Here is a 26,912-nt window from a genome sequence, read left to right as displayed (position 1 = left end):
CCTTGTCCTGGGCTAAGGGCTCAGCCACAGGGCATGTAGCACCCAGCTCCTCCTGTCACCGCCTGCCCCCAGGAGAAGGGCTCAGTGATGGGAGCTCTGGCCCCTGGCCCCTCCTGAGCACTGAGTCCAGAGAGGTCAGTGCTGGGGACACAACTCCCGCCCAGCTGGCTCCAGTTGTAGAGGGTCAGACTGAGTCTCCCTTTCTGCCTCGTTCTGCACCCCAGCCTGGGTCCTGCCCGCCACAACTCTGCAGGAGCCTCTGGTCTCCCCCATGGCCACGGCAGCTCCAGCCCCTCTCCTTGGGGAACAGGTCCTCAGGGCCCTTTGCCAGCAGGTACCTGTGGCAGTGATGCCAGGGCAGAACAGGGGGCTCACTGCTCCACAGTGCCTTGTAGATAGGGCCCCTCAGATCCATACAGAGTGGCTTCCCCCCACCCCCAGTGCCCTCTAGACAGGGCCCCTCAGAGCCATTCAGAGGGGCTGCCCCCTGACCCAATGGCGAATGTCCATGCAGCACCATCTGACTGGGCTGGGCTAGACTGGGCCTCAGGCTGTCCATGGGGGGCTGGGGTACCAGTGGTATTCCCCTGGCAGGTTCTGCCCGCCCACATCCTCATCCCTTAGGCTGCGTCTCTGCTCGCCTGTTACTCGCTGGTGAGCTGCTCTCCCCTCTCAGCCCCCTGAGGCCAGGTCTTGCCCCCCGGAACTTCGGCCAGCTTGGGCCCCTTGGGCTCCCAGCCCTCCGCTACAGCCATCAAGAATCATCGAATATCAGGGTTGGAAGAGACCTCAGGAGGCATCTAGTCCAACCCCCTGCTCAAAGTAGGACCAGTCCCCAACTAAATCATCCCAGCCCAGGGCTTTGTCAAGCCAGACCTTAAAAACCTCTAAGGAAGAAGATTCCACCACCTGCCTAGGTAACCCATTCCAGGGCTTCACCACCCTCCTAGTGAAATCGTCTTTCCGAATATCCAACCTAGACCTCCCCCACTGCAGCTTGAGACCATCGCTCCTTGTTCTGTCATCTGCCGCCACTGAGAACATCCTAGCTCCATCCTCTCTGGAACCCAGGTCGTTGAAAGCAGCTATCAAATCCCCTTCATTCTTCTCTTCCGCACACTAAACAATCCCAATTCCCTCAGCCTCTCCTCATAAGTCATGTGCCCCAGCCCCTAATCATTTTCGTTGCCCTCCGCTGGACTCTCTCCAATTTGTCCACATCCTTTCTGTAATGGGGGGACCAAAACTGGATGCAGTACTCCAGGTGTGGCCTCACCAGTGCCGAATAGAGGGAAATAATCACGTCCCTCGATCTGCTGGCAACGCTCCTACTAATACAGCCCAATATGCCGTTGGCCTTCTTGGCAACACGGGCACACTGCTGACTCCTAGCCAGCTTCTCGTCCACTGTAATCCCCAGGTCCTTTTCTGCAGAACTGCTGCCTAGCCATTCGGTCCCTAGTCTGTAGCAAAAAGAAAAGGAGTACATCTGACTGGGTGGGCTCACGAAAGCTTATGCTCAAATAAATTTGTTAGTCTCTAAGGTGCCACAAATACTCCTTTTCTTTTTGCGAATACAGACTAACATGGCTGCTACTCTGTAGTCTGTAGCGGTGCATGGGATTCTTCCTTCCTAAGTGCAGGACTCTGCACTTGTCCTTGTTGAACCTCATCAGATTTCTTTTGGCTCAATCCTCCAGTTTGTCTAGGTCACTCTGGACCCTATCCCTACCCCCCAGCATATCTACATCTCCCCCAATCTTAGTGTCATCTGTGAACTTGCTGGGGCACAGCACACCCTGCCCCTCTGCTGTGCCCAGCTTATCCTGCCCTGGGGCTGTGGGACTCAGTCCGGCCCTGCAGTATTCCCTGAAGAGCCAAGGACTGCAGCCGTTTGCCCCCCTCTGAGGCCGGGCTGGATGCCTCCCATTCCAGTGAGTCCATACGCTCGGGCTGGAGCCTCCTCGCCCCAGACTCTAGTGGCTTGGGGGAGGGAGCATCCCCCCACGCACTGCATGGGGCTCTCTTGCTCGCTCACTCTGGGGCTCAGCGAGTAACAGCAAAACCAGAGTCTATTTCTGACCCACTACTTCCTCCCTCTGTGACCTCGGAGCAGCACTGCCTGAGAGCGGCTCCCAGCCCAGGCTGCTCACGCATGAGACTAACACCTCCCCCCTGATTTGAATCCATTTTGCAAATCAGATTTTGTGGGGCTGTGTCCAAGTGTCACTATTGTCCAGCCAGTCAAGTCCCCGCAGAACCCATGGCCCAGGGTGATCACTGAGCCACACACCCCATGGCCAGATTGCCCCCATGGGGGCAGTGCCCCAAACCCCCTGGCCTCAGGGCTGCACGGCTAGGTGTTGGGGCAGCAGTTCATTGGGGACTTTGTGGAACTATTCAGACCCTCCCAAAAAAACAATGCAGGAGAGGCGAGCCTGGAAAATGCAAAGGGGACCTGACCACAGGCAAATGAGCCAGGGAAGCTGCAGCGGGCGTGGGGATGGGGCACAGGGTGGTGGCTCGGGGGCTGGTATACGGTTCACACCTGGCGTCAGGGGAAGGGGTGTTCTCGGGTGACTGTTCTACTCATGGCCTCCAACAGCATCGCCCCTGCCTGCTGTGGGGGGGAGAGGAGCCGGCTCTCTGCGGCTCACGCCATGGACTTGGGGATGGAGCTGTGCGGCCCCCAGGCACACAGCGCCCTGCTGCGGCTGCAGGACTCTGAGCTGCGCCTCCTGGAGCTGATGAAGAAGTGGATGGTACAGCGAGCCAAGAGCGACAGGGAGTATGCAGCCCTGCTGCACAACACATTCTGCCAGCTGGAGAAGCAGGAGGGCTTCGGGCAGCCCCCGCCAGGAGACTACAGAAGCCAGATCAGCGAGGTAGGATGCCTGCCCCAGGCTGGGTCAGCTCTGTAGGCCCAGACCCTGCAGCCATCCGGCCCCTGACCCCTGGGCACGGCCTGGCGAGCCAAGCTGGGGGAGGCAAAGGAGGGGCTGTAGGACCGGGCACACTGCGGGCTGTGGCTCATGCTGGCTCCAAAGACTCCGAGAAGAGGGCATGTGGGGGTGCAACAGAAACCCCTTTCAGAGGAGCAGCCGTGTTAGTCTGTATACGCAAAAAGAAAAGGAGTACTTGTGGCACCTTAGAGACTTTATTTGAGCATAAGCTTTCGTGAGCTACAGCTCACTTCATCGGATGCATTCAGTGGAAAATATAGTGGGGAGATTTTATATACATAGAGAACATGAAACAATGGGTGTTACCATGCAGACTGTAAGGAGAGTGATCAGATAAGGTGAGCTCTTACCAGCAGGAGAGAAAAAAAACCTTTTGTAGAGATAATCAAGGTGGGCCATTTCCAGCAGTTGACAAGAATGTGTGAGGAACAGTGGGGGGGGGAGGGGGAATAAACATGGGGAAATAGTTTTACTTTGTGTAATAACCCATCTACTCCCAGTCTTTATTCAAGCCTAAGTTAATTGTATCCAGTTTGCAAATTAATTCCAATTCAGCAGTCTCTTGTTGGAGTCTGTTTTTGAAGGTTTTTTGTTGTAATATTGTGACTTTTAGGTCTGTAATCGAGTGACCAGAGAGATTGAAATGTTCTCCAACTGGTTTTTGAATGTTATAATTCTTGACGTCTGATTTGTGTCCATTTATTCTTTTACGTAGAGATTGTCCGGTTTGGACAATGTACATGGCAGAGGGGCATTGCTGGCACATGATGGCATATATCACATTGGTAGATGTGCAGGTGAACGAGCCTCTGATAGTGTGGCTGATGTGATTAGGCCCTATGATGGTGTCTGCTAAATAGACATGTGGACACAGTTAGCAACGGGCTTTGTTGCAAGGATAGGTTCCTGGGTTAGTGTTTTTGTTGTGTGGTTGCTGGTGAGTATTTGCTTCAGGTTGGGGGGCTGTCTGTAAGGCCTGTCTCCCAAGATCTGTGAGCGTGATGGGTCCTTCAGGATAGGTTGTAGATCCTTGATGATGCGTTGGAGAGGTTTTAGTTGGGGCTGAAGGTGATGGCTAGTGGCGTTCTGTTATTTTCTTTGTTAGGCCTGTTCTGTAGTAGGTGACTTCTGGGTACTCCTCTGGCTCTGTCAATCTGTTTCTTCACTTCAGCAGGTGGGTATTGTAGTTGTAAGAATGCATGATAGAGATCTTGTAGGTGTTTGTCTCTGTCTGAGGGATTGTAGCAAATGCGGTTATATCGTAGAGCTTGGCTGTAGACAATGGATCATGTGGTGTGGTCTGGATGAAAGCTGGAGGCATGTAGGTAGGAATAGCGGTCAGTAGGTTTCCGATATAGGGTGGTGTTTATGTGACCATCACGTATTAGCACCGTAGTGTCCAGGAAGTGGATCTCTTGTGTGGATTGGTCCAGGCTGAGATTGATGGTGGGATGGAAATTGTTGAAATCATGGTGGAATTCCTCAAGGGCTTCTTTTCCATGGGTCCAGATGATGAAGATGTCATCAATGTAGCGCAAGTAGAGTAGGGGCATTAGGGGACAAGAGCTGAGGAAGCGTTGTTCTAAGTCAGCCATAAAAATGTTGGCATACTGTGGGGCCATGCGGGTACCCATCGCAGTGCCGCTGACTTGAAGGTATACATTGTCCCCAGATGTGAAATAGTTATGGGTGAGGACAAAGTCCAAACCCCTTTGCACTCCCTGTTCCTGGGACGGGTGTCAGCAGAGAGGGGTCCCTGCTGCATAAGGGGTCAGAAGGCAGCCCATTCCCATCAGCCAGCACACCCAGGGCCCTGAGCACTGTGGGGCCATCGCAGGACCCTGGGCCCCTCCCCATGCTCAGTTCTGGCTGCCTCAGGCCCCGGTGGGGAAGATGCTGGCTGCAGCTCTGAGGCTGCTCTAGCTGATGCTGTGGGGCAGACTCAGGAGGTGCAAAGGCAGGTGAAAGCCCCCCTGAGCTTTACTTCTCTGGGCCGGGCCAGGCTGGGCCCCGCAGAGGTGCTGCTAAGTGTGGGGAGCCCTGGAGCCATCCCTCAGAGTGCCCTTGGGCACAGCGAGGAAGGGCAGCACAGCCAGTACCTATAGCACTGCTGGGATTCTTCCTGCCAGTACCCAGGGCTGTGGGCACCTCATTCCCACCTGCCTTCAGTTCCCCGACCCCCTACTCCAGCTCCAGCCCAACAACACAAGTCTCCATGGGCCCCACTCTCGCTTTCCAGGCTAGCACCAGCCCACAGCCCTACAAGCATCTCCCTGCAGGGCCCATCCCTGGGAACAAGTGTCAGAGCCAGGTCAGCTGACAGGCTCGTGGGGCTTGGGTTAGGGTTAGGGTTGGGCTACGACTGGCAGTGTAGTGTTTGGTCTTGGGTCGGAGAGCAGGGTTGGAGCCGCCCCGTTTCAAAGCCCACACTCCAGCCATTGACTATAACAGGGTTTAAAAGAGAACTGGATAAATTCATGGAGGTTAAGTCCATTAATGGCTATTAGCCAGGATGGGTAAGGAATGGTGTCCCTAGCCTCTGTTTGTCCGAGGGTGGAGATGGATGGCGGGAGAGAGATCACTTGATCGTTATCTGTTCGGTTCACTGCCTCCGGGGCACCTGGCATTGGCCACTGTCGGCAGACAGGACACTGGGCTGGATGGACCTTAGGTCTGACCCAGTCTGGCCATTCTTATGTTCTTATCTACGCTGTAATTTCATAGTCCGGCAGCCCGAGCCCTTTGAGAGTCAGCTGGCCCAGGCCAGGCGCAGCCGTGCCGTGGGTACCCTTCTAGGACTCCCAGCTCCTTTGGTCCCAGGTCCCCTGTCCTAGCAGTCACCATGCAGTACCTGGTGCTTTGCCAGAGATGGCAAGCAGATGGTTATTTAACAGACTCAAAGGAGAACAAGCAGAAGTAGTGGGAACAAAGGGCTCCATGTCAAATCTGAACTCACATCTAGAGCCCAGACTTAGCTAATCAAACCACATCATGACATCAGCGAAGATGCTCCCCCAAGACCCTTCCATCACGTGACAGCCAGGGTGGGCTCTGAGCATCTGCTCTTGGGCAAGCCGCTGTCCACCTGTGTCCTCGGTGAAGGGTCCAGGCGTTGTCTGTCTCTACAGCCAGCATCCAAAGCTGCATTGGCTGGACTTGCCACCTGGCTAGCCCCTGCCGCTTGGGTTTCCCGGCCGGGGAGGGTCTCCCCTGGAGACTTTACCCTCACTTGATTAGCCCTGTGCTCAGACTCAATGGGTATCCTCGGGGCCCCTGAAGGGCTCAGGACACATGTACACAGACCGACAGACAGACACAGACGGACCGACAGCTCGGCCCCAGGCCCAGGGCACATCGCTATCTGGAGAGCTCTGGAGCTCCTGCCGTGGTAGCTGCACTGAAATTTTGCAAGGAAAGCGGCCAGCATGAGCCAGGCGTTCAGTAGAGATCTCATGGGACACTCTGGGGTGCCCCGTATGTACCTGCCGCCCCAGGGGCTCACTGTAACTCCTGGGCACCTCTGTGCCCTCTGCCAGCTGGCACCAAGAGGGCCTGGGTCAGAGACCTCAGTCACCCCCAGATCCTAGCTGGGCCCCTGGAGTCTGCGCAGGCTCCCCAGAAAATACCCCTCAGCTTCCCCATTGCCCTCCCCTGGGCTCCCCCATACTCAGCCGCACGAGCTCCTCTGTCTCCACGCTACGGCCTCCCCCACACACTCTCAGCCCCCCCAAGCTCCCCCTCCGTGCTCCCAGTCCCCCCAACTCCCCTCTGTGCTCCCAGCCCCCAAGCTCCCCTTGCTGCTGGCCCCCCTGAGCTCTCCCCTCTCCTGGCAGTCCTGGTGGGTGCTGGCAAACCAGACGGAGGTGCTGAGCCAGATCCTGCGGCGCCATTCAGAGGACCTGGCCGCCGGGCCCCTGAACAAGCTGAGCCTGCTGATCCGCGACAAGCAGCAGCTCCGCAAGGCCTACAGCGAGCAGTGGCAGCAGCTGAGCCAGGACTACATCAGGGTAGGAAGGGCCCCATGCCCCCACCAGCAGGGCCTCCAGCGACCCCCCAACCCTGGGGCTGCTCCAGGGCGCCTTACCCAGCAGGGCCCCGCCCGGCCAGCCTCACAGGAGCTGTGGACAATGTGGAGTGGCAGGCGTGAGGCCCTCTCTGCCATGGGGCCGCGTGTTTCCTTGCCCGGGAGATGCCCTTCTTCCCTGGGGCAACTGCAGCCTGGCACCCTCATTCCCGGGCTGCCTGCTGAACCAGGCGTGGGATACTCTGCCGGGAGCCAAGTGCTGCCTCTGGCTCCGGCCACCACTCTGCCGGGTCGGCCCGCCCCCCAGCCTCCGCCTGGCTCTGCCCACCCCCATGGCTCTGCTCACCCCCCATTATCTCCCACGGGCTCTGCCGGACCATCCCACGATCTTCACCGGGCTCTGCCCACCCCTCACAGCCTCCCCGGGCTCTGCCCATCTCCCTCATTGCCCTGGCCTCTGCCTAACCCCCCAATCACCCCTTCAGTCTCTGTCCTGCCCCCCAGTCACCTCCCTTGGGGCTCTGCCCAGCCCCTGCTGTGGGGCACAGGGGGTTATGCCCCTCACACCAAGTGTTTCTGTGTCATTCACAGACAAACCAGCAGGAGCTGGAGAAGCTGAAGTCCCAGTACCGGAGCCTGGCCCGGGACAGTGCCCAGGCCAAGCGCAAGTTCCAGGAGGCCAGCAAAGGTGGGTGCCCAGCCCCACCCCTGCCCCACACTGCTCCCAGCCTGAGCTGGGGTGAGTGGCACTGAGGGGAGCACCAAGCCTGCCTGGGATGCCAGCAATGGGAATGCTCTGGCTGAGGCCAGGCCTCACCCCCAAGCTCCCTGCGGCTCTGCCACTCCCTGGCTCCAGCTGCCAGCAAGGTCCTTCTGTCATGGCGTCCCCGGGCGATGCTCTGGAGCTGCTCCCCATGAAGCCCGGCAGGACTCTGGGGAAGTCTCCTCTCTGGGAGCAGCCTGTCTGCAGGACACAGCTCCCCCATTCCTGGGGCTGACCTCGGAGCATCCAGCATCCTCTGCCCCTCCGTGCGCTTCCCACAGCGAGTCCACCCAGGCGGGGTCCTGGGGAAGCCAGAGGGTCCTGCCCCCCAACTCCGCAGTCAGACGTTACTCTCAGCCAGCCAGTAAAACAGAATGTTTATTAGACCACAGAAACACAGCGTAGGGCAGAACTTGTTAGCACAGAAATCAGTGACTTTCAGCCAAGTCCATCTTGGGGGGAGGGGAGACCCCTGAGCCCCAAGCCAGCCTACTGACTCACTTCCAGCTGCCTGGCCCCTGCCCTGCCCGTTGCTCCTCCTCTGGCCTTTGTTTCGCTTCCCAGCCAGAGTCACCTGGTCGCATCCCCCTTCTGGGTCTCAGGTGATGAAGGGGCGGCCATAGCATCCATGCAGGCAGCTGGAGCAACCCCCACAAAGGTCACACATGCTTATTCCCACCACCTAGGCATTGGTGTAATACACAGGGAAACAGAGGCACACACAGCATTCATGCAAAACAGTAAGACTCACATACAGCATAACAAGGGAAATCCCCACTTCGTCATACCTTGCAAACTCAGCCTGCTCTGCTGGTCTGTGACCCCGCTGGCCAGTCCGCTGGGCTGCGCTCCCTAGAGTTGCCAACTTTCTAATCACACAGAACTGAACACCTCTGCCCCGCCCCTTCTCCAAGGCCCCATCCATGCTTGCTCCATCCCCACTCCCTCCGTCACTCACTCTCCCCCACCCTCACTCGCTTTCATCGGGCTGGGGCAGGGGGTCGGGATGTGGTGGGGGGAGAGCTCAGGCTGGGGCTGAGGATGAGCGGTTTGGGGTGCAGGAGGGGATTCCAGGCTGGACTGGGGGGTTGGGGTGCAAGTTCCTGGCGGCGCTTACCGCGGGGCCAAGGAAGTGGCCGCCAGGTCCCTGCGGACTCTAGGTGCATGGGCAGCCAGGCAGTTCTGCATGGTGTGCACGGCCTTTGCACCCGCAGGCACCTCCCCCTGCAGCTCCCATTGGTCACAGTTCCCGGCCAGTGGGAGCTGCGGAGTCGGTACTCGGGGCAGAGGCAGCGCGTGGAGCCTCCCAGTCCCTGATTGCCCCAGGCCCCTGCTGGGCCGCTGACTGGACTTTTAATGGCCCATTCATTGCTGCTGACCAGAACCACAAGGGTCCCTTTTCGACTGGGTGTTCCAGTCAAAAACCAGACACCTGGCAACGCTAGCGCTCCCTTCCTGCTGGCAGGGACCGCGGGGAATTGGGCTGAGGCACCTCTCCCAGGACTTCCCTAGCTGCCGCTCTCCCCCCCAGACAAGGACCGGGACAAGGCCAAGGACAAGTACGTGCGGAGCCTGTGGAAGCTCTACGCCCTGCACAACCAGTACGTGCTGGCCCTCAAGGCTGCAGAGCTGCACCATACGCTGCACTTCCAGCAGGCGCTGCCCGCCCTGCACCGCTCCCTGCATGGCCTGCACCAGGAGATGGCGCTTGTCCTGTAAGAGCCCCGCCCCGGCATACCCACCCCCTGCAGCTGCCACCGGCATTCTCACCCCCTGCTGCTGCCGGCATACTCACCCCCGCCGCTGGCATACCCAGCCCCTGCTGCTGCCACCGGCATACCCACCCCCTGCTGCCACATAACCAGCCCCTGCAACTGCCACCAGCATTCCCACTCCCTGCTGCTGGCATACCCACCCCCTGCCACCGGCATACCCAGCCCCCGCCACCGGCATACCCAGCCCCTGCCGCCAGCAGACCCACCCCCTGCTGCTGCCACTGGCATATCCAGCCCCTGCCACCGGCATACCCAGCCCCTGCCACCAGCATACCCAGCCCCTGCTGCCAGCCATACCCATATGTGCGACAGGGATGCTGCCCTCAGCGCTACAGCTGCAGTGCCAGGGGATGCAGGCACCGTGGAAGGCACAGAGAGCACAGCAGCTGCCAAGCGCACATGAGCACGCTCAGTCCACAAGCTCCCACTGCAGGTGCATTCACAGTTGCAGGTGTGTTTCTGGGGCCAACGGGGTGAGATCTGGCCTGGGGAGTCGGGCTCAGGGCCCTGTGTGCAGGTGCCCCATAGGGATCGCCCTCCCAATAGGCCCTGGCCACCAGGGGAGAGGGCTCACGGCAGTGTCTGTGGCAGGCCTGGCTGGGGGCTGTGGCTGGGGGGATGGTCCGGGCTATGGTGCCTGTGCCCCACAGGAAGGAGATCCTGCAGGAGTACGCCGAGGTCAGCAGCCTGGTTCAGGACGAGGTGGGCTCCGTGCACCAGGAGATCACCCACGCCATCCAGGCGATCGACCCCGCAACAGAATACGACAGCTTCCTCCAGCAGCACAGGTATGGCTCCTCCTGACCCCCACAGGCTCGGAGCTATGCCCCGCTTCTGAACAGTCGCCTGGAGGAACCGCTCCCAAGGGCCCTGCTTTGCCTTCTGGTCTGGACCGCAGCCTCCCCGCCTCCTGGGCTCCAGCCGCCTGCTTCCCCCCGCGAGCCCCATGGAGCAGAGTCTGGGGAGCCTTGCGCTCAGCAGGGATCGAGGCATCCAGCCAGGAGTTGCAGGGCTCCTGGTGCGCTGGAAGGCCTGAGGACTAGCACAGGGAAGCCAAGGTTAAAGCACTGTCCATTCTGACCACCCCAGCGCAATGCCCCAGCCAGGTTGCAGTGACCCCCCATCGGGCTGTGGTGCTCCTGGGCTCCTTAGTGCCCAGGGGAGAGCAGCCACTTCCCCAGAGCCCACTCTGTGCCCTGCCTGTCCCAGCTCAGGCCCCTGTTTTCGAGCTGGGGTCTCCCTGCTGTGGGTGGTTTGCTAGATCCTGGTCTCTCTGGGATTCTGCACTGCCGTGGGGTCACTTTCAGCAGATTCCAGCCCCTGGCCCAAACAGCTGGCCACACCCTCCCCTCATGGCTTGCACTGCCCGCAAGAGCAAATGTAACACACCCACTGGGCAGCAATGCAAAGGATTCATAAACATGCCGGACAATTCCCACTTTCTCAGAGCCCTGCCCTTCTGGGGGTGGACGCTGGCAGGGCAGGGCACAGAAAGGCAGCAGGGTCTGTGTGCGCAGCCAGGGCCGGAGGCTGGTTGTAAGCACTCTCAGAGCCCTGTCCCACTAGGTGTATGAGCGAGATCCCGCCCAGGGTGAGCTTCGACCAGAATCTGCTGGAGGAGAGCGAGAACCTGGAGGCCGGCGAGCTGCAGCTGAATGAGCTGACAATAGAGAGCGTGCAGCACACGTGGGTACAGGGCACGGGCGGGCACCGGGACGTGAGGGGCCCTGGGAGGGCTGTAGCACTGGGCCCTGGGCAGCCAGTGGCTGGCTCCCGAACCCCTGGGGGGTGTCAGGCCCGGCAGCTGGGCCCTGGGCAGCCACTGTCTGGCTCCTGAACCGCCGGGGGGTGTCAGGCCCAGCAGGGGACCCCCAGGCTAGCTGGTGCTGTCTCTTGCAGCCTGACGGCCGTGGAGGAGGAACTAGCCACTGCCATGGAGACCATGAACAGCAAAGGGCAGCGCGTCCAGGACCTGCAGGCCGAGCTCCTGGGCGAGGAGCAGAGCGTGGGGCCCTGGGAGCGGTGAGATGGGGGGAGGGATGTAATGATGCTGGTTCTGGCGGGACCCAACGGAGAGTGCCAATGCAGGAAAAATTGCTTCAAGCAGGACAGTTACAGCCCAAGGCTGGGGTTTCTGTGCAAACCAAGGCAAACCAAACCAGCCAAACAGAGAAGACTTTGGTTTTACCCCACTGGCTAACCACAAGTCACACAAGCAATTCCCTTGGACTCTCCAGTTTCCCAGTATCACCACCAGCACCACTCGTTATGGGGACAAATGGTGATGAAAACCAATACCCCAGTAAAAGAAAAAGGTTCCCTTGATCCCAAAGGACCAAGTCCCAGACCCAGGTCAATATACAAATCAGATCTTACCCACAAATCATGCTGTTGCCAACCCTTTAGAATCTAAAATCTAAAGGTTTATTCATAAAAGGAAAAAGATATAGATGAGAGCTAGAATTGGTGAAATAGAATCAATTACATACAGTGATGGCAAAGTTCTTGGTTCAGGCTTGTAGCAATGATGGAATAAGCTGCAGGTTCAAATCAGACCTCTGGAGTACATCCACAGTTGTGATGGGTCATCAGTCCATTGTTTAGAGCTTCCGTTTGTAGCAAAGTCCCTCCAGAGGTATGAAGCAGGACTGAAGACCAGATGGAGGAGCTGCAGCAGCTTTTTATAGTCTCTTGCCATGTGGTCTCTGCTGTCTTTGTCCCAAAGACAAGCTGTCCATCACATGGCCTGGAAAACCCTCAGAGTTCTGTCCATAGGCAGGTCCCTGCACACCTGGCTGAGTCCCCAGGCGTGTCTGCCTTCTCTCAATGGGTCAGTTGTATCCCTGATGGTCCTTAATGGGCCACCAAGCAGACTAGGCAGAACTGACACCAACTTGTTTGGGGTGTCACCCAGAAGCTTAGCACAAGTTTGAGCTACAGACAGTACAGAGACAATATTTATAACTTTAAATACAAAACTGATACATGCACCCAGATCGCATAATCCTAACCAGCCAACCATAACACTTCATACAAGATTTGGTGCCGCTACAGGACCTTGGTTGTAACAATGATCTGTATGGTCCCAATTCATGACAATAACATCACAAGGGATAAGTGAGATGGGGGGTCCCAGGGAGCGGTGAGACGGGAGTGGGGGGGAGCAGTGAGATGGGGAGCCTGAGGGACCGGTGAGATGGGGGGAGGGAGCAGTGAGATGGGGGGCCCAGGGACCAGTGAGACAGGGGAAGGGAACGGTGAGGCGGGGGCCCCGGGAGTGGTGAGATGGGAGGGCAGGAAGCAGTGAGATGGAGGGACCGGGGGGAGACAGTGGGGAGGGAGCAGTGAGATGGGGGCCGCGGGAGCAGTGAGACAGCAGGGGGCAAGGAGTAGTGAGATGGGGGGCCCCCAGAAGCAGGAGGTGCGGGATGTGACCTGGGTGGGGGTAGTGAGACAAGGGGTGGTGGGATCCAGAGATAGAGGGATTTTGGTGAGAACCTCGAAGTGGGTCCATGAGAGATCTGGAGGGAGGGGGAGCATTGTGAGCAGGGGGGAAAGGGAGCAGTGTGATGGCGGGAGGGATGCAGTGTTACTTGGGATCTGTGCTTGCTGTCGCCCAGTGGGGTTCAGCAGGGTATTCCCCTCCCCCGGCCAGAGGCAGCAGTGCAGGGGATTCTGTCCCCCATGACATGGAAGTGGGGTGGGGGCTGGAAATGCCAGTCCATGCCCATTTGCTCAGGGATACCCGTGCCCGGGGCAGCCGGGTGGTGCGGGTGGGGAGCTTTGGGCGGGCCAGGAGCCCTGGACCGGGGCGGGCGGGGAGCTTTGGGCCGGGGTGGGCAGGGAGTTCAGGGCGGGCGGGGAGCTTTGGGCCGGGATGGGTGGGGAGCTGTCGGCAGGTGGGGAGCTCTGGGCCGGGACGGGCGGGGATCCCTGGGCCGGGAGCTCTGGGCAGGTGGGGAGCTCTGAGCCGCGGCTGTTGCTGTCTGGCACAGGGTGCACCTGCTGGGGAAGCGCCAGGCTCTCCAGGAGGCGCAGCTGCATTTCCAGGTCTCCCTGTGCGCCCAGGCCAAGCTGCAAGCCCAGCGGGACATGCTGTACCACAAGCTGGAGCAGCTGGGCTCCCGCATCCCCCCTCCAGCCCTGCCCCTGCAGGACGACAGGAACTCCCTCTCCTCCACGGTGAGTGCATCCCCCTCTGCGCCAGCCCCAGCACCCAGCATCCTGCCACCCCCAGAACCCCGCCCTGCCCCACCCCACCCCCAGCATCCGGCCACTCCCAGCGCACTGTGCCAGCCCCAGCACCCAGCCCTGCCCCAACTCCAGTGCCCTGCGCCAGCCCCAGTGCCTGGCCCTGTGCCACCCCACCCCCAGCATCCCGCCACCCCCAGCACCCTGCCCTATGCCATCCCCAGTGCCCTGTGCCAGGCTAAGCCTCCCGCCCAGGCCCACCCTAAGCACCTTACCCTGACCCAGCCCCAGATCCCCACCCTGTGCCACCCCCAGCATCCCACCCTGTGCCCCAGCACCCTCCCGTGCCCTGCCCTGTTGTGACTCAGCAGGGAGGGGGGAGTGTGACCTGGGAATGTGGCAGGGGAGTTTCGCTGGGGATGGGAGACCTGAGAGCCTGTAACTGGAGCCAGGAGGGGGAGAGGGAGGTGACACCTCTGCCCAGGAATGTGGACAAAGGCTGCAGGAGGGAGCCTGCTGGGGGGGTGTAGTTTCAGTTTGGGGCTGGGTGGTGGAACGCAGGGAACCCCAGGGCTGGGGTCTAAGCTCCCTGCTCCCCCAGAAGGACTTGACTGAGGGGTCCTGGTTGTACCCCCAAGCTCTGGCTCAGACTGTGTTCCTATTGTCCAATAAACCTTCCGTTTTACTGGCTGGCTGAGAGTCACAGTGAATCCCAGGAAGAGGGGTGCAGGCCCCGGACTCCCCCACACTCCATAACAACTGGTCGCAGTGGTGAGATCTACTGCACTCCGTGGACGGTGCTTCCTGCACTAAGTGACTGGGGAGCAGTAAAACGAAGGGGGATTGACGGGGACCAGGCGTGCTGAAGATTCAGAGAGAGACGGTTTCAGGGGGCGGTTAACCCCTGGGAGTGTGTGACCAGAGAGAAGGACTTTTGCAGTAACAGGGTCCCCCAGGGGATTGCAGCAAGCGGTCCCAGGGATGGAGGAGTCTGCAGCTCGACCCTGGAAAAGAGGTGGTGACCTCAAGAAGGACTGGCACCCTCGGGGTTCTTCCTGGAAACCGTGGAAAGCTGCCCAGGCCTGCGAGTGGCCAGCGGGGAGATGTTTGCTAAACGCCTTAAGAGTGACCTGGTGGAGCTGTGCAGGCAGAGGGGGCTGCGCATTGGGAGGTCCACCAAGGAACAGCTGATTGCCCAGTTGGAGGAGAGGGATCGCTTGGATGACCCGATCCCTGTCCCTGAGGGAAGCTGCCCGGTGGACGCAGCATGGGCCCCAGGGCCTGACTGGGCTGGGAGGGGTCAGACTGCTGCCGGGGACATCCCGAGACCCTTCCTATCCATGCCTGGGGGAGGGATTGGGGGAAGCCCAGCGAATACCGAGTGCACCCTGACCCCGGCAGCGGGCAGGGGATCCTCCCAGCGGAACTCCCCATCCCTGGAGCAAAGGCGGCTGGAATGGGAGAGGGAGATGAAAACGATGGAGCTGGAGGATCATGAAAAGCGACATCAGCATGAGCGGGAGGAGAAGGAGAGGCAACGTCAGCATGAACTGGAGCTGGCCAGGCTGAGGAGCAGTGGGGCCCCAGCTGCGGTGAGCGAGGGGGGGACCCAAGACTGCAAGGAGCTTTGATAAGTGCTTCCTGGCCCAGCGTAAGGAGGGGGAGGACATAGATAGCTTCCTGACTGCCTTTGAGAATGCCTGCGAGATGCACAGAGTTGACCCTGCAGACAGGCTCCAGTTTCTCACCCCTTTACTGGACCCCAAAGCCATGGAGGTGTACAGCTGAATGAAAGGGGCAGAGGCAGGGGACTATGAACTGTTCAAAAAGGCCCTGCTCCGTGAGTTTGGGCTGACCCCCGAGATGTACTGGAAAAGGTTCCAGAGTCAGCGTAAAATGCCTGAGGTCACATACCTACAACTGGTCAACCGAATGCAGGGATATGCCCGCAAGTGGACAGCTGGGGCCCAAGCTAAAGAGGACCTGCTTGACCTAATCGTACTGGAGCAACTGTATGAACAGTGCCCTTCCGACCGGAGGCTATGGTTGGTGGACAAAAAGCTAGAGAACCCGCAGCACGCAGGGCAGCTGGCCAACGAGTTTGTGAACAGTCGGTCCGGGGGTAGCAGGGAGGAGTCCCAAAAGAACAGGCCCCCCACGATGCAGAGAGAGAGTCACCATGGGACCTCCCAGCGGGGAAATATGGAGAACCCCCTCCCAAGGGAAACGCCTGGCGTCAGGACCCTCCGACCTGCTGGAGAGGACCAATGTGACCTGAGCTGCTATCACTGTGGCCAGAGAGGCCACGTACGGACCCAGTGCCCCAGGCTCAGGGACAGACTGAGCAGACCCAACCTACCCAGGGTTAACTGGGTAGGGACCCAGCTGGACGAGGGGCAGACGGCCCAAGCAAGGGGGGCTGCCAGCTTACCACCTGCTCAGGAGGGAAGAGTACCCCAGGTCAGCTCCGCCAGAGGGCTGGAGGCTCTGGACTCAGGGTTCTCGGTTTACAGGGTGGGCGTGGGGCCGTCCCTCCGGAGAGAGGACCTTGTTCCCCTGGAGGTGGATGGGAGGAAGGTCAATGGATACTGGGATACGGGCACGGAGATGACGCTGGCCCAGCCCAAGTTGGTAGCCCCAGATCGGGTGGTGCCCAACACCTACCTGACCCTGATGGGATGGGGGGACCCCATTCAAGGTTCCCATGGTGAGGGTACACCTGATATGGGGGACCAGGGAGGGCCCCAAGGATGTGGGGGTGCACCACCATTTGCCCACAGAGGTGTTACCTCCCCCATCCCCCTCCTGGCTCAGGTGACAGGCTCTCAGGTATCCCATCCCCGGGGTGAAACTCCCCTGCTACATTCGCAGGTCAACACTCCCCCTCCCTGCTGCGTCACACCTGTACCAACTCCAACGCCCTGACCTGCCCCACCCCCTCAGTGCCCAGCCCTGAGTCACCCCCCAGTGTCCCGCCCTGAGCCACCTCCAGTGCCCTGACCTGCCCCAGTGCAACTTCTCTGCTCTGCCCCACCCCCAGCGCCCTGCCTTGGAGACAGTCGAGGACACTCGGGCACCAGGGCCAGCTTGGCCCCAGCGGCTGCCCAGAACATTGGCCTTGCTAAGAAATGTGGGTGCAGCTGTGTGGTGAGGATGCCTTGCCCCACGCCCAGCCCTGGGTGCAGCCTACAGGCACCTGGCCACAGTCCAGCCCACCCAGTGCCCGGCCCAGGCCATTCCTGCACCCAGGCATGGGACGCTCCCAGCCACGTGATTCACCCACCCTGTGCCCCCTGCAGGAGCAGGAGCAGGAGCGCCCAGGAGCCAGCGCTCTGGAGACCCTCAGGAATCACATCTCGGGCATCTTCCGCCCCAAGTACTCAGTGAGTACCCCTGCACTATTGCCTCCCCTTCCCTGCCCCACTGCCCTGCCCCCACCTTCCCTCTCCCACTCCACTACCTTCTCCCTCCTCTCCCCTAGCCCACTCCCTCTCCCCACCTCACCCCTTCCCTCCCCCACCCCACCCTTCTCCTGCCCCTCCCCATTTCCTCTCTGCTCTCTCCTCCCCCATGCCACCTCCCTATCTCCGCCTGAGCCCTGCAGTCTGTGTGGAGAAGGGGGCCTGGATGTCCCTGCTGTACCCGTTGCTCTGGGCAGTCCCCTGTGGGTGCTGACAGAGTCCCCTGCCCAGCCCTCTTACCCCATCTCTGTCTCCCAGGTGCCGCCCCCCCTGCCACTCCTCCCCGAAGTGCAGAAGCCCCTGTGCCAGCAGACCTGGTACCACGGCGCCATCCCCCGGGCGGAGGTGCAGGAGCTGCTGCTCCACAGCGGGGACTTCTTGGTGCGGGAGAGCCAGGGCAAGCAGGAGCAAGTGCTGAGTGTGCTGTGGGACGGGCAGCCCCGGCACTTCATCATCCAGGCCTGCGATGTGAGTGGGGCTGGGGGCCAGGCATGGGGAGGGTGCTGACATGGGCAGCGCAGATGGCTCTGGGGGCAGCTCTGGGGCCATCCTGCAGCTGCCCTGCCTGTCCAGCTGGGACATAGGACCCCGGCCTGCCGGGTAGAGTCTGGGCAGGAGCTCCAGGGGGAGTGCCCATGGGTGGGAGCTGGAGGACCTGTGAAGCGAGGCCAGGGTTTTTTCCTGCCACTCCTTGTGCCCCGTTGGACCCTCGTCCCAGCCACTTACAAACACGCCCCCCAGGCTGGGCATCCTTGGCACCAGCAGCCAGAGAGATGGCCTCATGGCTCCCAAGACCAGGCCTAGCCAGGCCCCCGGCAGGCACTGGTGCTGCCCTGCAATCTGGAGTTATGCCTGGAATGGGGGGGGATAGGAGGTGTGCGTGGGGTGTATTGGGTGAGGGTGTATGGTGTGCATGGAGCTGGGGGGGTGTATGTGGGGAAGGCTAGGGAGCATGGGGGTGCATACAGGGCAGGTTGGGGGTCTATGAGCAAGGCTGGGAGGGCAGGGCAGGGGCGGCCTCACCCAGCACCTCCACCTCTCCCAGGACATGTACCGTCTGGAGGGCGAGGGCTTCTGCACCATCCCGCTGCTCATCGACCATTTCCTGCAGACCCGGCAGCCCATCACCAAGAAGAGCGGAATCATCCTGGCCAAGCCCATCCCCAAGGTACCACTCTGGCCTCACTGCATGGCTCCCCAGGGGCTGGGCGTTGCAGGCAAAGGGCTCCCCAGGGGCTGGGCATCGGGGGTGAAGGGCTCCCTTGGGGGCTGAGCGTCGGGGGCTGGGCGTTGGGGGCAAAGGGCTCCTTCGGGGGCTGGGTATCGGGGGCAAAAGGCTCCCCTGGGGGCTGGGCATTGTGGGGGGAAGGGCTCCCTCTGGGGTGGGGGTGAGGGCGGGGTGGGGAATGCTGGGGCCGGATAGTTTCCTGCTCTTTGACTCCTGCCTTCCTTCCCCAGGACAAATGGGTGCTGAACCATGAGGACGTGGTGCTAGGCGAGCGCATCGGGCGGGTGAGTACCCCCAGGGCAGGCATGGGCCTGGCCACTGCTGGGGCACTGCTCTGAGGAAGCGCGCAGCAGGCCCAGGATCGTGGGGGGTTAGGGTTAGGGTTAGGGTGTGCAGGCAGGGTTACTATGTAGATTAGTTTCAATTTAATAAAAGGTACCGAATGGCAGGATTTCTAATTTCCCTTGTTGCAGCCAGAGCCCAGCAGGACCTGCCAGTGCACAGGGGAGCTGCTGTCTGTGCCAGGCTCTCAGTCTGAGGCTAGGGTTGTCTGAGGATCAGACTGGGCCCGGGCTCTCTGGTAGCTCTGCCAGGCCACAGACTGCCCTGCTCCCGCTGGGTTACCCTGGCACTGACCCAGCTGGGAGCAGCGTGACTGCACACCCTTGCTGCCAGGCTGGGAGCCTGTAGGAGCCCTCGTCCAGCCGGTCATTTGGGGCATCGCGCCTCCTTGCCGGCTACCCGTGACGTAAGGACCCAGGCAATGAGGAAGTCACTCTGGTGGTTAGAAATGGGTCCCTCGGTTCCCGGCTGGTGCCGTCACTCTGCAGCGGCTGGTGCCTACTCCCCAGTCGGAGTAGGGCTCGACGGGACCTGAATCACTGAAGCAGCATCCGGGCATGCCAGAGGCAGAACAGGCCCCGGCCCATGTTAATGCCCCACCTGGCACGAGGCAGAGGGAGCTGGCTTAGCTGGACTCTGGGATCTACTGGGGGCGGAGGCAGCTGGTGCATTTGCTTTGTCTCCCAGGGTAACTTTGGGGAGGTGTTCAGTGGCCGCCTGCTCGCTGACAACACCCCAGTGGCTGTGAAGTCCTGCCGCGAAACCCTCCCACCGGAGCTCAAGGCCAAATTCCTACAGGAAGCCAGGTCTGTACGGAGCCCCAGCCCCACGCTCTGCTCCCCAGCATCTTGGGCCTCTGCCTCCCAGTGCCACTCGTGTCTGCCCCCTAGTGCCATGGACCTCTGTCCTCCCAGCTCCACTCTCTGTCCCCCGGCCCACACTCTGCCCTGGGGAGCCATTTGCCAGCCATGGGGAGGGGGCTTTGGGGTTTCTGGGCTTGCTTAAATTTCAATTAAAACAGTTTTTCTCAAAAAGAAAAGGAGTACTTGTGGCACCTTAGAGACTAAAAAATTTATTAGAGCATAAGCTTTCGTGAGCTACAGCTCACTAATGCATCCGATGAAGTGAGCTGTAGCTCACGAAAGCTTATGCTCTAATAAATTTGTTAGTCTCTAAGGTGCCACAAGTACTCCTTTTCTTTTTGCGAATACAGACTAACACGGCTGCTACTCTGAAACAGTTTTTCTGGATCAAAATCTTCTGGAGCCTGGGGGTACTCCAAACCCATCCCAGACAGAGACTCCCCACCCAGACCTGACGGGGACAGGGGATCCCAAACAATCCCAGCCCAGACCAGGCACCCCCCAGACCTGACGGGGACAGGGGATCCCAAACAAACCCATCCCAGACAGAGACTCCCCACCCAGACCTGACGGGGACAGGGGATCCCAAACAAACCCAGCCCGGACCAGGGTCCCCCCCAGACCTGATGGGAACAGGGGATCCCAAACAAACCCAGCCCAGACAGATACTCCCCACCCAGACCTGATGGGGACAGGGGATCCCAAACAAACCCAGCCCGGACAGAGAGCCCCCCGAGACCTGATGGGGACAGGGGATCCCAAACAAACCCCAGACCTCACAGGGACAGGGGATCCCAAACAAACCCAGCCCAAACCAGGGTTCCCCCCAGACCTGACGGGAACAGGGGATCCCAAACAAACCCAGCCTGGACAGAGAGCCCCCTCAGACCTGATGGGGACAGGGGATCCCAAACAAACCCAGCCCAGACAGGGACCCCTCCAGACCTGATGGGAACTGGGGATCCCAAACAAACCCAGCCCAGACAGGGACCCCTCCAGACCTGATGGGAACAGGGGATCCCAAACAAACCCAGCCCAGACAGGGACCCCTCCAGACCTGATGGGGACAGGGGATCCCAAACAAACCCAGCCCAGACCAGGGACTCCCCCAGACCTGATGGGAACAGGGGATCACAAACAAACCCAGCCCAGACAGAGACTCCCCACCCACACCTGACGGGGACAGGGGATCCCAAACAAACCCAGCCCGGACAGTGGGTCCCCAAGCCCAGGGCGATGGTGGGTGGTAGGTGCCGTCCGTGCTGTTGAAATGTACTGAAAGAGAAGCCCCCTAGCTAGCTGTTGCAACTGGCTCACGCCCCAGGCTGTGATGGCCAGGGGGTGACCGGCGTGTCTCTGCCCCCAGGATCCTGAAGCAGTACTGCCACCCCAACATTGTCAAGCTCATTGGTGTCTGCACCCAGAAGCAGCCCATCTACATCGTCATGGAGCTGGTGCAGGGTGAGTCCCCAAGCCCCGCAGCCTGGCCTGCTGTTGCCCCAGCCCCTCCTCCCTCCAGTGCACTCCCAGTGAGCCCTGCTTCCCGCACCCTGGACCCTAATGAACCTCCCCCAGTCCCGTGCCCCAGCCGCACTCCCCCCAAGGGTTGGTGGCAGGCGCCTGAGTCCTGCAGCCATGCCCCCTAACTCCCTGAGGTCAGCACTACCCTCCCCACACAGGGGGAGACTTCCTGACCTTCCTGCGCAGCGAGGGGCTGTCGCTGAAGGCGAAGGAGCTGCTCAAGATGACGGCGAATGCTGCTGCTGGGATGGAATACCTGGAAAGCAAGCACTGCATCCACAGGTGAGACCTTCCACTCAGGCTCGCTCTGAGACACCGCGCTCCCCACAGGCAGCCACAGTTATGTTCATTGTTGTACCATGCAGAGACTCAGGCTGTGCTCAGGAGCCCCAAGCATCCCGGGCGCTGCCCAGACCCCAGCCGAGATCAGGGCCCCCGAGTGCCCCGGGCGCTGCCCAAACTCCAGCCGAGATCAGGGCCCCCGAGTGCCCCGGGCGCTGCCCAGACCCCAGCCGAGATCAGGGCCCCCAAGTGCCCCAGGCACTAGGGTGACCAGACAGCAAGTGTGAAAAATCGGGACTGAGGTGGAGGGTAATAGGAACCTATATGAGAAAAAGACCCAAAAATCGGGACTGTTCCTGTAAAATTGGGACATCTGGTCACCCTACCAGGCACTGCCCAGACCCCAGCCATGATAGAGGGCCCTGAGCATCCCAGTCACTGCCTGGATATCAGCTGCTATTGGGGCCCCTGAGTGTGCTGGGCACTGAAGGTGATACCAGTCCATGGTCTGCCAGCGAGTACCTGTCCTGAGAGCTGGGAAGGCTCCCATGAGATGCCCACTGGGTTAGCGCCCTGGCCTTCCCCTGGAGACCTGGCGGTGTCCCTGTCTGGGTTCACTATGTTTTTGCAGCCCTCCAGCCCCAGGGCTTCCCACGGAAGGGAGTGTCCTTGTCCAATGTGACAGATGGGGACTGGGGCCCTAGACGGGGTCACCCAGAGAGCCGGAGCTGTGACTAGAGCCCAGAGTCCTGACTTCTCTGCCCGGTGGTAACCAGCAGGCCCTAGTGCCCCCAGGGAGATGGGCTGGGCAGGGGTCGACTTTCCCCAAGCTCGTTCGTGCCCTTGGCCTGCAGGGGCCCATCTGCCATGGGGTCAGGAGCGGTTGTCACGGAGTCCCCAGGCGATGCTCTGGAGCTGCTCCCTACGAAGCCAGGCAGGACTCTGGGGAAGTCTCCTCTCTCGGAGCAGCCTGTCTGCAGGACCCACAGCTCACCCGGCTCCCCCCTTCCTGGGTCTGACCTCGGAGCATCCAGCATCCTCTGCCCCTCCGTGCGCTTCCCACAGCCAGTCCGCCCAGGCGGGGTCCTGGGGAAGCCAGAGGGTCCTGCCCCCCAACTCTGCAGTCAGACGGGACTCTCATCCAGCCAGTAAAACAGAAGGTTTATTAGACGACAGGAACATGGTCTAACACAGAGCTTGTAGGTGCAGAGAACAGGACCCCTCAGCTGGGTCCATTTTGGGGGGCAGCGAGCCAGACAACCAACGTCTGCACTTGACTCCATGTCTCCAGCCAGCCCCAAACTGAAACTCTCTCTAGCCCCCCGCCCTCCTCTGGGCTTTGTCCCTTTCCTGGGCCAGGAAGTCACCTGATTCCTTTGTTCTCCAACCCTTTAGCTCTCACCTTGCAGGGGGGAAGGGCCCAGGCCATCAGTGGCGAGGAGACATTTATGTACCCTGGCCCTTTGCTCTGCAACAATTACACCCCCTTATTCCGCCACCTAGAGACTTAAGAAATGCCTAGGGGAAACTGAGGCACCCCTACAGTATTCAGAGGAAACATTAAGAACAGTCCCACTTCGTCACAGGGTCATGGCTGGGGCCTCCAGATTCTCTGTAGCCAGTAGCCTGGCGGGCTGCAGGGCCTGGCGCTCAGCTGCTCCTCTCCCGCAGGGACCTCGCAGCTCGCAACTGCCTGGTGACGGAGAAGAACTCACTGAAGATCAGTGACTTTGGGATGTCACGGGAGGAGGAGGACGGGGTCTATGCCTCCACAGGAGGCATGAAGCAGATTCCTGTGAAATGGACAGCGCCAGAGGCACTGAATTACGGTACGGTGTTTGCTGCGGCTCCCAGCCCGATCCCACCAAGCTGGTGCCCTCTGCAGACCGCCAAGGGCCTTCTAGCACCACGCAAGCACTGGGTGCAGCCAAGGCACCGGGGGAAAGCACTTGCACACAGCAAGAAGGAACCCAGGAGTCCTGGCTACAAGTCCCTTAGACCACACGGCTCCTCATGCGTCCCTCAGGCCCAATACAGGGACGCAGGCACCCGGCACACCACAGCTCTGCTCAGCTCTTTGCATGCAGTTATTTACCGGGGGGGGGTGGCCGATTGCCCGGCGTCCCCTCGGCTGGATCCCTCTGGCTGGGGCAGCGGGAGGCCATGGGAAGGTGGGGTCAGATGCTGCATCCCAGTTGGACCCAGGGCGGTGTCTGCAGGGAGTGGGGGCTGCCCAGGCTGCAGCACGGTTAGAGCCTGCCTAGGAGCCCCAAGGGGGACCCTATCCCCATGGCTGAAGCAGCTGGCAAGGGGCTGGAGGTAGCCATGCTCCCTGCCCCTTGCCTGAAGCCCCCCTCTCCTCAGGCCGCTACTCCTCAGAGAGTGATGTCTGGAGCTTTGGGATCTTGCTGTGGGAAGCCTTCAGCCTGGGCGCCATCCCCTATTCCAACCTGAGCAACAACCAGACGCGCGAAGCCATTGAGCAAGGTAAGCAGGCTTTGCCCCGCCAGGCCCCATCTCCCCATGAGCAGGAGGTGCCTGGCCCCCCGCCCCTGCCCCTGTGGAGAGGGAGCCCAGGGGATCCTGCTCTGGTGAGCAGCCGCCGGGCCTGGAGCCGCTCCCCACCCCTGCCCCCACGGAGAGGGAGCCCAGGGGATCCCCCTCCAGTGAGCAGCTGCCAGGGGCTGAGGGTGTGTCCAGCTCTCTATAGCCCTGGGGGCAGGCTGTCCTGGACCCTGAGCCTGCTGCCCTCTTGTCACGGAGTCCCCGGGCGATTCTCTGGAACTGCTCCCTACGAAGCCAGTCAGCCACAGCTCCTTTCTGGGAGCAGCCTGTCTGCAGGACACACAGCTCACACAACTTCCACCTTCCTGGGTCTGACCTCGGGCATTCAGCATCCTCTGCTCCTCCGTGCGCTTCCCTCAGAGAGTCCACCCAGGCGGGGTCCTGGGGAAGCCAGAGGGTCCTGCCCCCCAACTCCGCAGTCAGACGTGACTCTCAGCCAGCCAGTAAAACAGAAGGTTTATTAGACGACAGGAACATGGTCTAACACAGAGCTTGTAGGTGCAGAGAACAGGACCCTCAGCTGGGTCCATTTTGGGGGGCAGTGAGCCAGACAACCCCGTCTGCACTTCACTCCGTGTCCCCAGCCAGCCCCAAACTGAAACTCTCTCCAGCCCCCCCTCCTCTGGGCTTTGTCCCTTTCCCGGGCCAGGAGGGCACCTGATTCCTTTGTTCTCCAACCCTTTAGCTCTCACCTTGCAGGGGGGAAGGGCCCCGGCCATCAGTTGCCAGGAAACAGGGTGTCGGCCGTTCTCTGTGTCCAGACCCCTGCACACACCTGCCCTCTAGGGCTCTGCAACCATCATACACCCTTATCCCACCACCTAGATACTTAAGAACTGCCTAGGGGAAACTGAGGCACCCCCACACTATTCAGAGGAAACATTAAGAACAGTCCCGCTTTGTCACACCTCTCTCCCCAGGGGTGCGGCTAGACCCCCCAGAGCAGTGTCCTGAGGACGTGTACAGGCTGATGCAGCGGTGCTGGGAGTACGATCCCCGGAAACGGCCCAGCTTCAGCACCATTCACCAGGAGCTCGTCAGCATTCGCAAGAGGCAGCGGTAACGGACCGCGGGCTCCCAGGCCAGGAGACGCTGCCCTGGGCTGGAGCTATCAGCCCCAGGGCCCCTTGGGCAGAGCCCACGTTGGTGCCAGCCTGCCTGCAGCGGTGCTGCAGACACCCAGCGTGCCCGCCCCTGGACTCGTCTTCCACCATGGCCTGGGGCATCGCAGGCTCCAGCTGTTGCCATTGGCCAGACCCAGGCTATGTTTGTTGCCTCCTGGGTGCCGAGAGACCCTGGGCTGTGGGGTCTCCAGCCTGCGCAGCACCATCCCCTGGGACTGCCCCAGTTGTCAGGCTGTGGGACAGATGGGCCAAGCCCTTCTCGTCTGCTTTTTTTTTTTTGGAGGGGGGGTGTATTTCCTCTAGAATAAAAGCCACCTCCTCCTCACCCAGTCAGTGCTGTGGCACACACTGCGGAAGGCCAATGGGATTGCAGGGCCTGCACTGGTCCAGCTTCTGTGGGGATCCGCTCAGACGAACTGGCCCCTTCTGCCCCTGCAAGGTGCTCCCCACGGCCTGCCAGAGCCCCCATCTCTGCTCTTCTGTGCATTTCCAGGCATCTGGGGGCTCGGCCTAGCCTGGCTCCTGTGTCCGGGGGCATGGTGCTGGCAGGCAGAAGAAGATTCTGCAGCCCAGAGACCTGTGCCCAGAGCCCCATCCTGCCAGGGCACCAGTTACTCAGACCAGCAGCCCACAGGGAGCCCCTCACTGCAGGGCTGGGCCACTGGCCCCCCCGGGAGCTAGATACGTGCCTGTGGCTGGGGCACGCACCGGGAAGAGAGCCGTGTGTACCGACGGCCCAGCCCAGTCTCTGGCTGGTACCTGGTCTGTATCCCGCTCCCAGGAATGGCGCATGGAAACTGGGTGGGCAGCCACACCCACATGATGCTAGAAATCTGGCTTTTGCTGTGCCAGCCAGCAGCACGGGCTGTGCCCCTCATTAAGACTGCTGCATTCAGCTCTAGGCACCAGAAATGGCTCTGGCAGGAGCCAGCACGGCCCTTGCTGGGCACAGCATGGGCATTTTGTGTCCTAGGCAGGGCCTTGCCCTCCGTGCTGCCAAGGACTCCCCAGGGCCCGGAGCCGGCCAGCCCCAGCATTCACCAACGTTCTGGATTCCGTGTGTGGCCACAGCACCAGTGGCCTTGGCCAGGGCCACTCTGTGCCAGGCCTGTAGAGACACAGAGCCAAGAGATGGCCTTGCCCTACAGAGCTACAATCAGAGCAGAGCAGAGACAACGGGTGCCTGCCAGGACGAGGGTGAAGCTTGGTAAGGTTTGTATGTTTCCAATGCATACCTCGGTTTCCCACGGTGCTTTGTACTGCTCTGCTGTCACAGATCCACAGGGTCTCTTCTATGCCTCTGCTATTAAACAATCCCTTGGAATCACCCCTTCAGTGTGCCAGCCCCCCCGGAGTCCCCTCCTTCTTTGGGTAGCCCCTGCCACTGCAGCATCCCCGCTCTGAGCCTCTGGGCTCCAGCCTCCTGTTTCACAGCATGAGCTTCGCCTGGTTAGTCCAATGGAGACAGACCCTGGCAGAGACTCGCTACCTTCTCCAGGAATCACAGCACCTCGGCCAGTGTCTGCAGTGACTCCAGGCAGCCTCTTCCAAACTGGGGAGGGTTTGTTAGTCACCTGGCACAGGGCATCGCACGGCCTTAGAGTTCAGCCTGGTCAGCGGCAGGGCTCTACCCAGCCAAGCTGCTGTACAACCTGCTCTGGCTCTGGCTCTGTCAGTCCCGCAGGAGAGCTCTGGGTCTTGCCAGAGGCCAGCTCTTCAGACAGTTGCCATCCGATACCTTTCCCTGAGATGGAGAATCGGGGCCTTCCCTCTGCTCCTCTGTGAGCCCGTGACCCAGGCCCAAGGGGAA

At 60.6% G+C, this 26,912-nt stretch overlaps 1 protein-coding gene across 3 annotated transcripts; it reads left to right on the top strand.

The window, feature by feature from the left end:
* The first annotated feature begins 1,616 nt into the window (after window positions 1-1,616).
* Window positions 1,617-26,429, top strand: FES (FES proto-oncogene, tyrosine kinase). Of its 3 annotated transcripts, none has more exons than XM_043494146.1 (18): window positions 1,619-2,885; window positions 6,797-6,970; window positions 7,579-7,675; window positions 9,282-9,351; window positions 10,176-10,313; window positions 11,092-11,211; window positions 11,425-11,547; window positions 13,521-13,707; window positions 17,016-17,099; window positions 17,436-17,645; window positions 18,223-18,345; window positions 18,636-18,689; window positions 19,435-19,553; window positions 20,977-21,071; window positions 21,290-21,413; window positions 23,085-23,242; window positions 23,778-23,900; window positions 24,899-26,429. In XM_043494146.1, exons 1-18 carry the CDS (start codon window positions 2,592-2,594, stop codon window positions 25,039-25,041), a joined length of 2,436 nt encoding a protein of 811 aa, XP_043350081.1. In that variant the 5' UTR covers window positions 1,619-2,591; the 3' UTR covers window positions 25,042-26,429. The 3 variants fall into 3 exon arrangements, 2 of the variants coding, with proteins under 2 accessions (XP_043350081.1, XP_038276333.2); XM_038420405.2 differs by having other exon boundaries at window positions 1,620-2,885; window positions 9,282-9,465; XR_006274850.1 differs by lacking the exon at window positions 24,899-26,429 and having other exon boundaries at window positions 1,617-2,885; window positions 9,282-9,465; window positions 23,096-23,242.
* The last annotated feature ends 483 nt before the right edge of the window (window positions 26,430-26,912 follow it).

Source organism: Dermochelys coriacea, chromosome 10 (assembly GCF_009764565.3).
Source record: "Dermochelys coriacea isolate rDerCor1 chromosome 10, rDerCor1.pri.v4, whole genome shotgun sequence".
Classification (NCBI taxonomy): domain Eukaryota; kingdom Metazoa; phylum Chordata; order Testudines; family Dermochelyidae; genus Dermochelys; species Dermochelys coriacea.
This window is presented reverse-complemented; position numbering and strand designations above follow the sequence as displayed.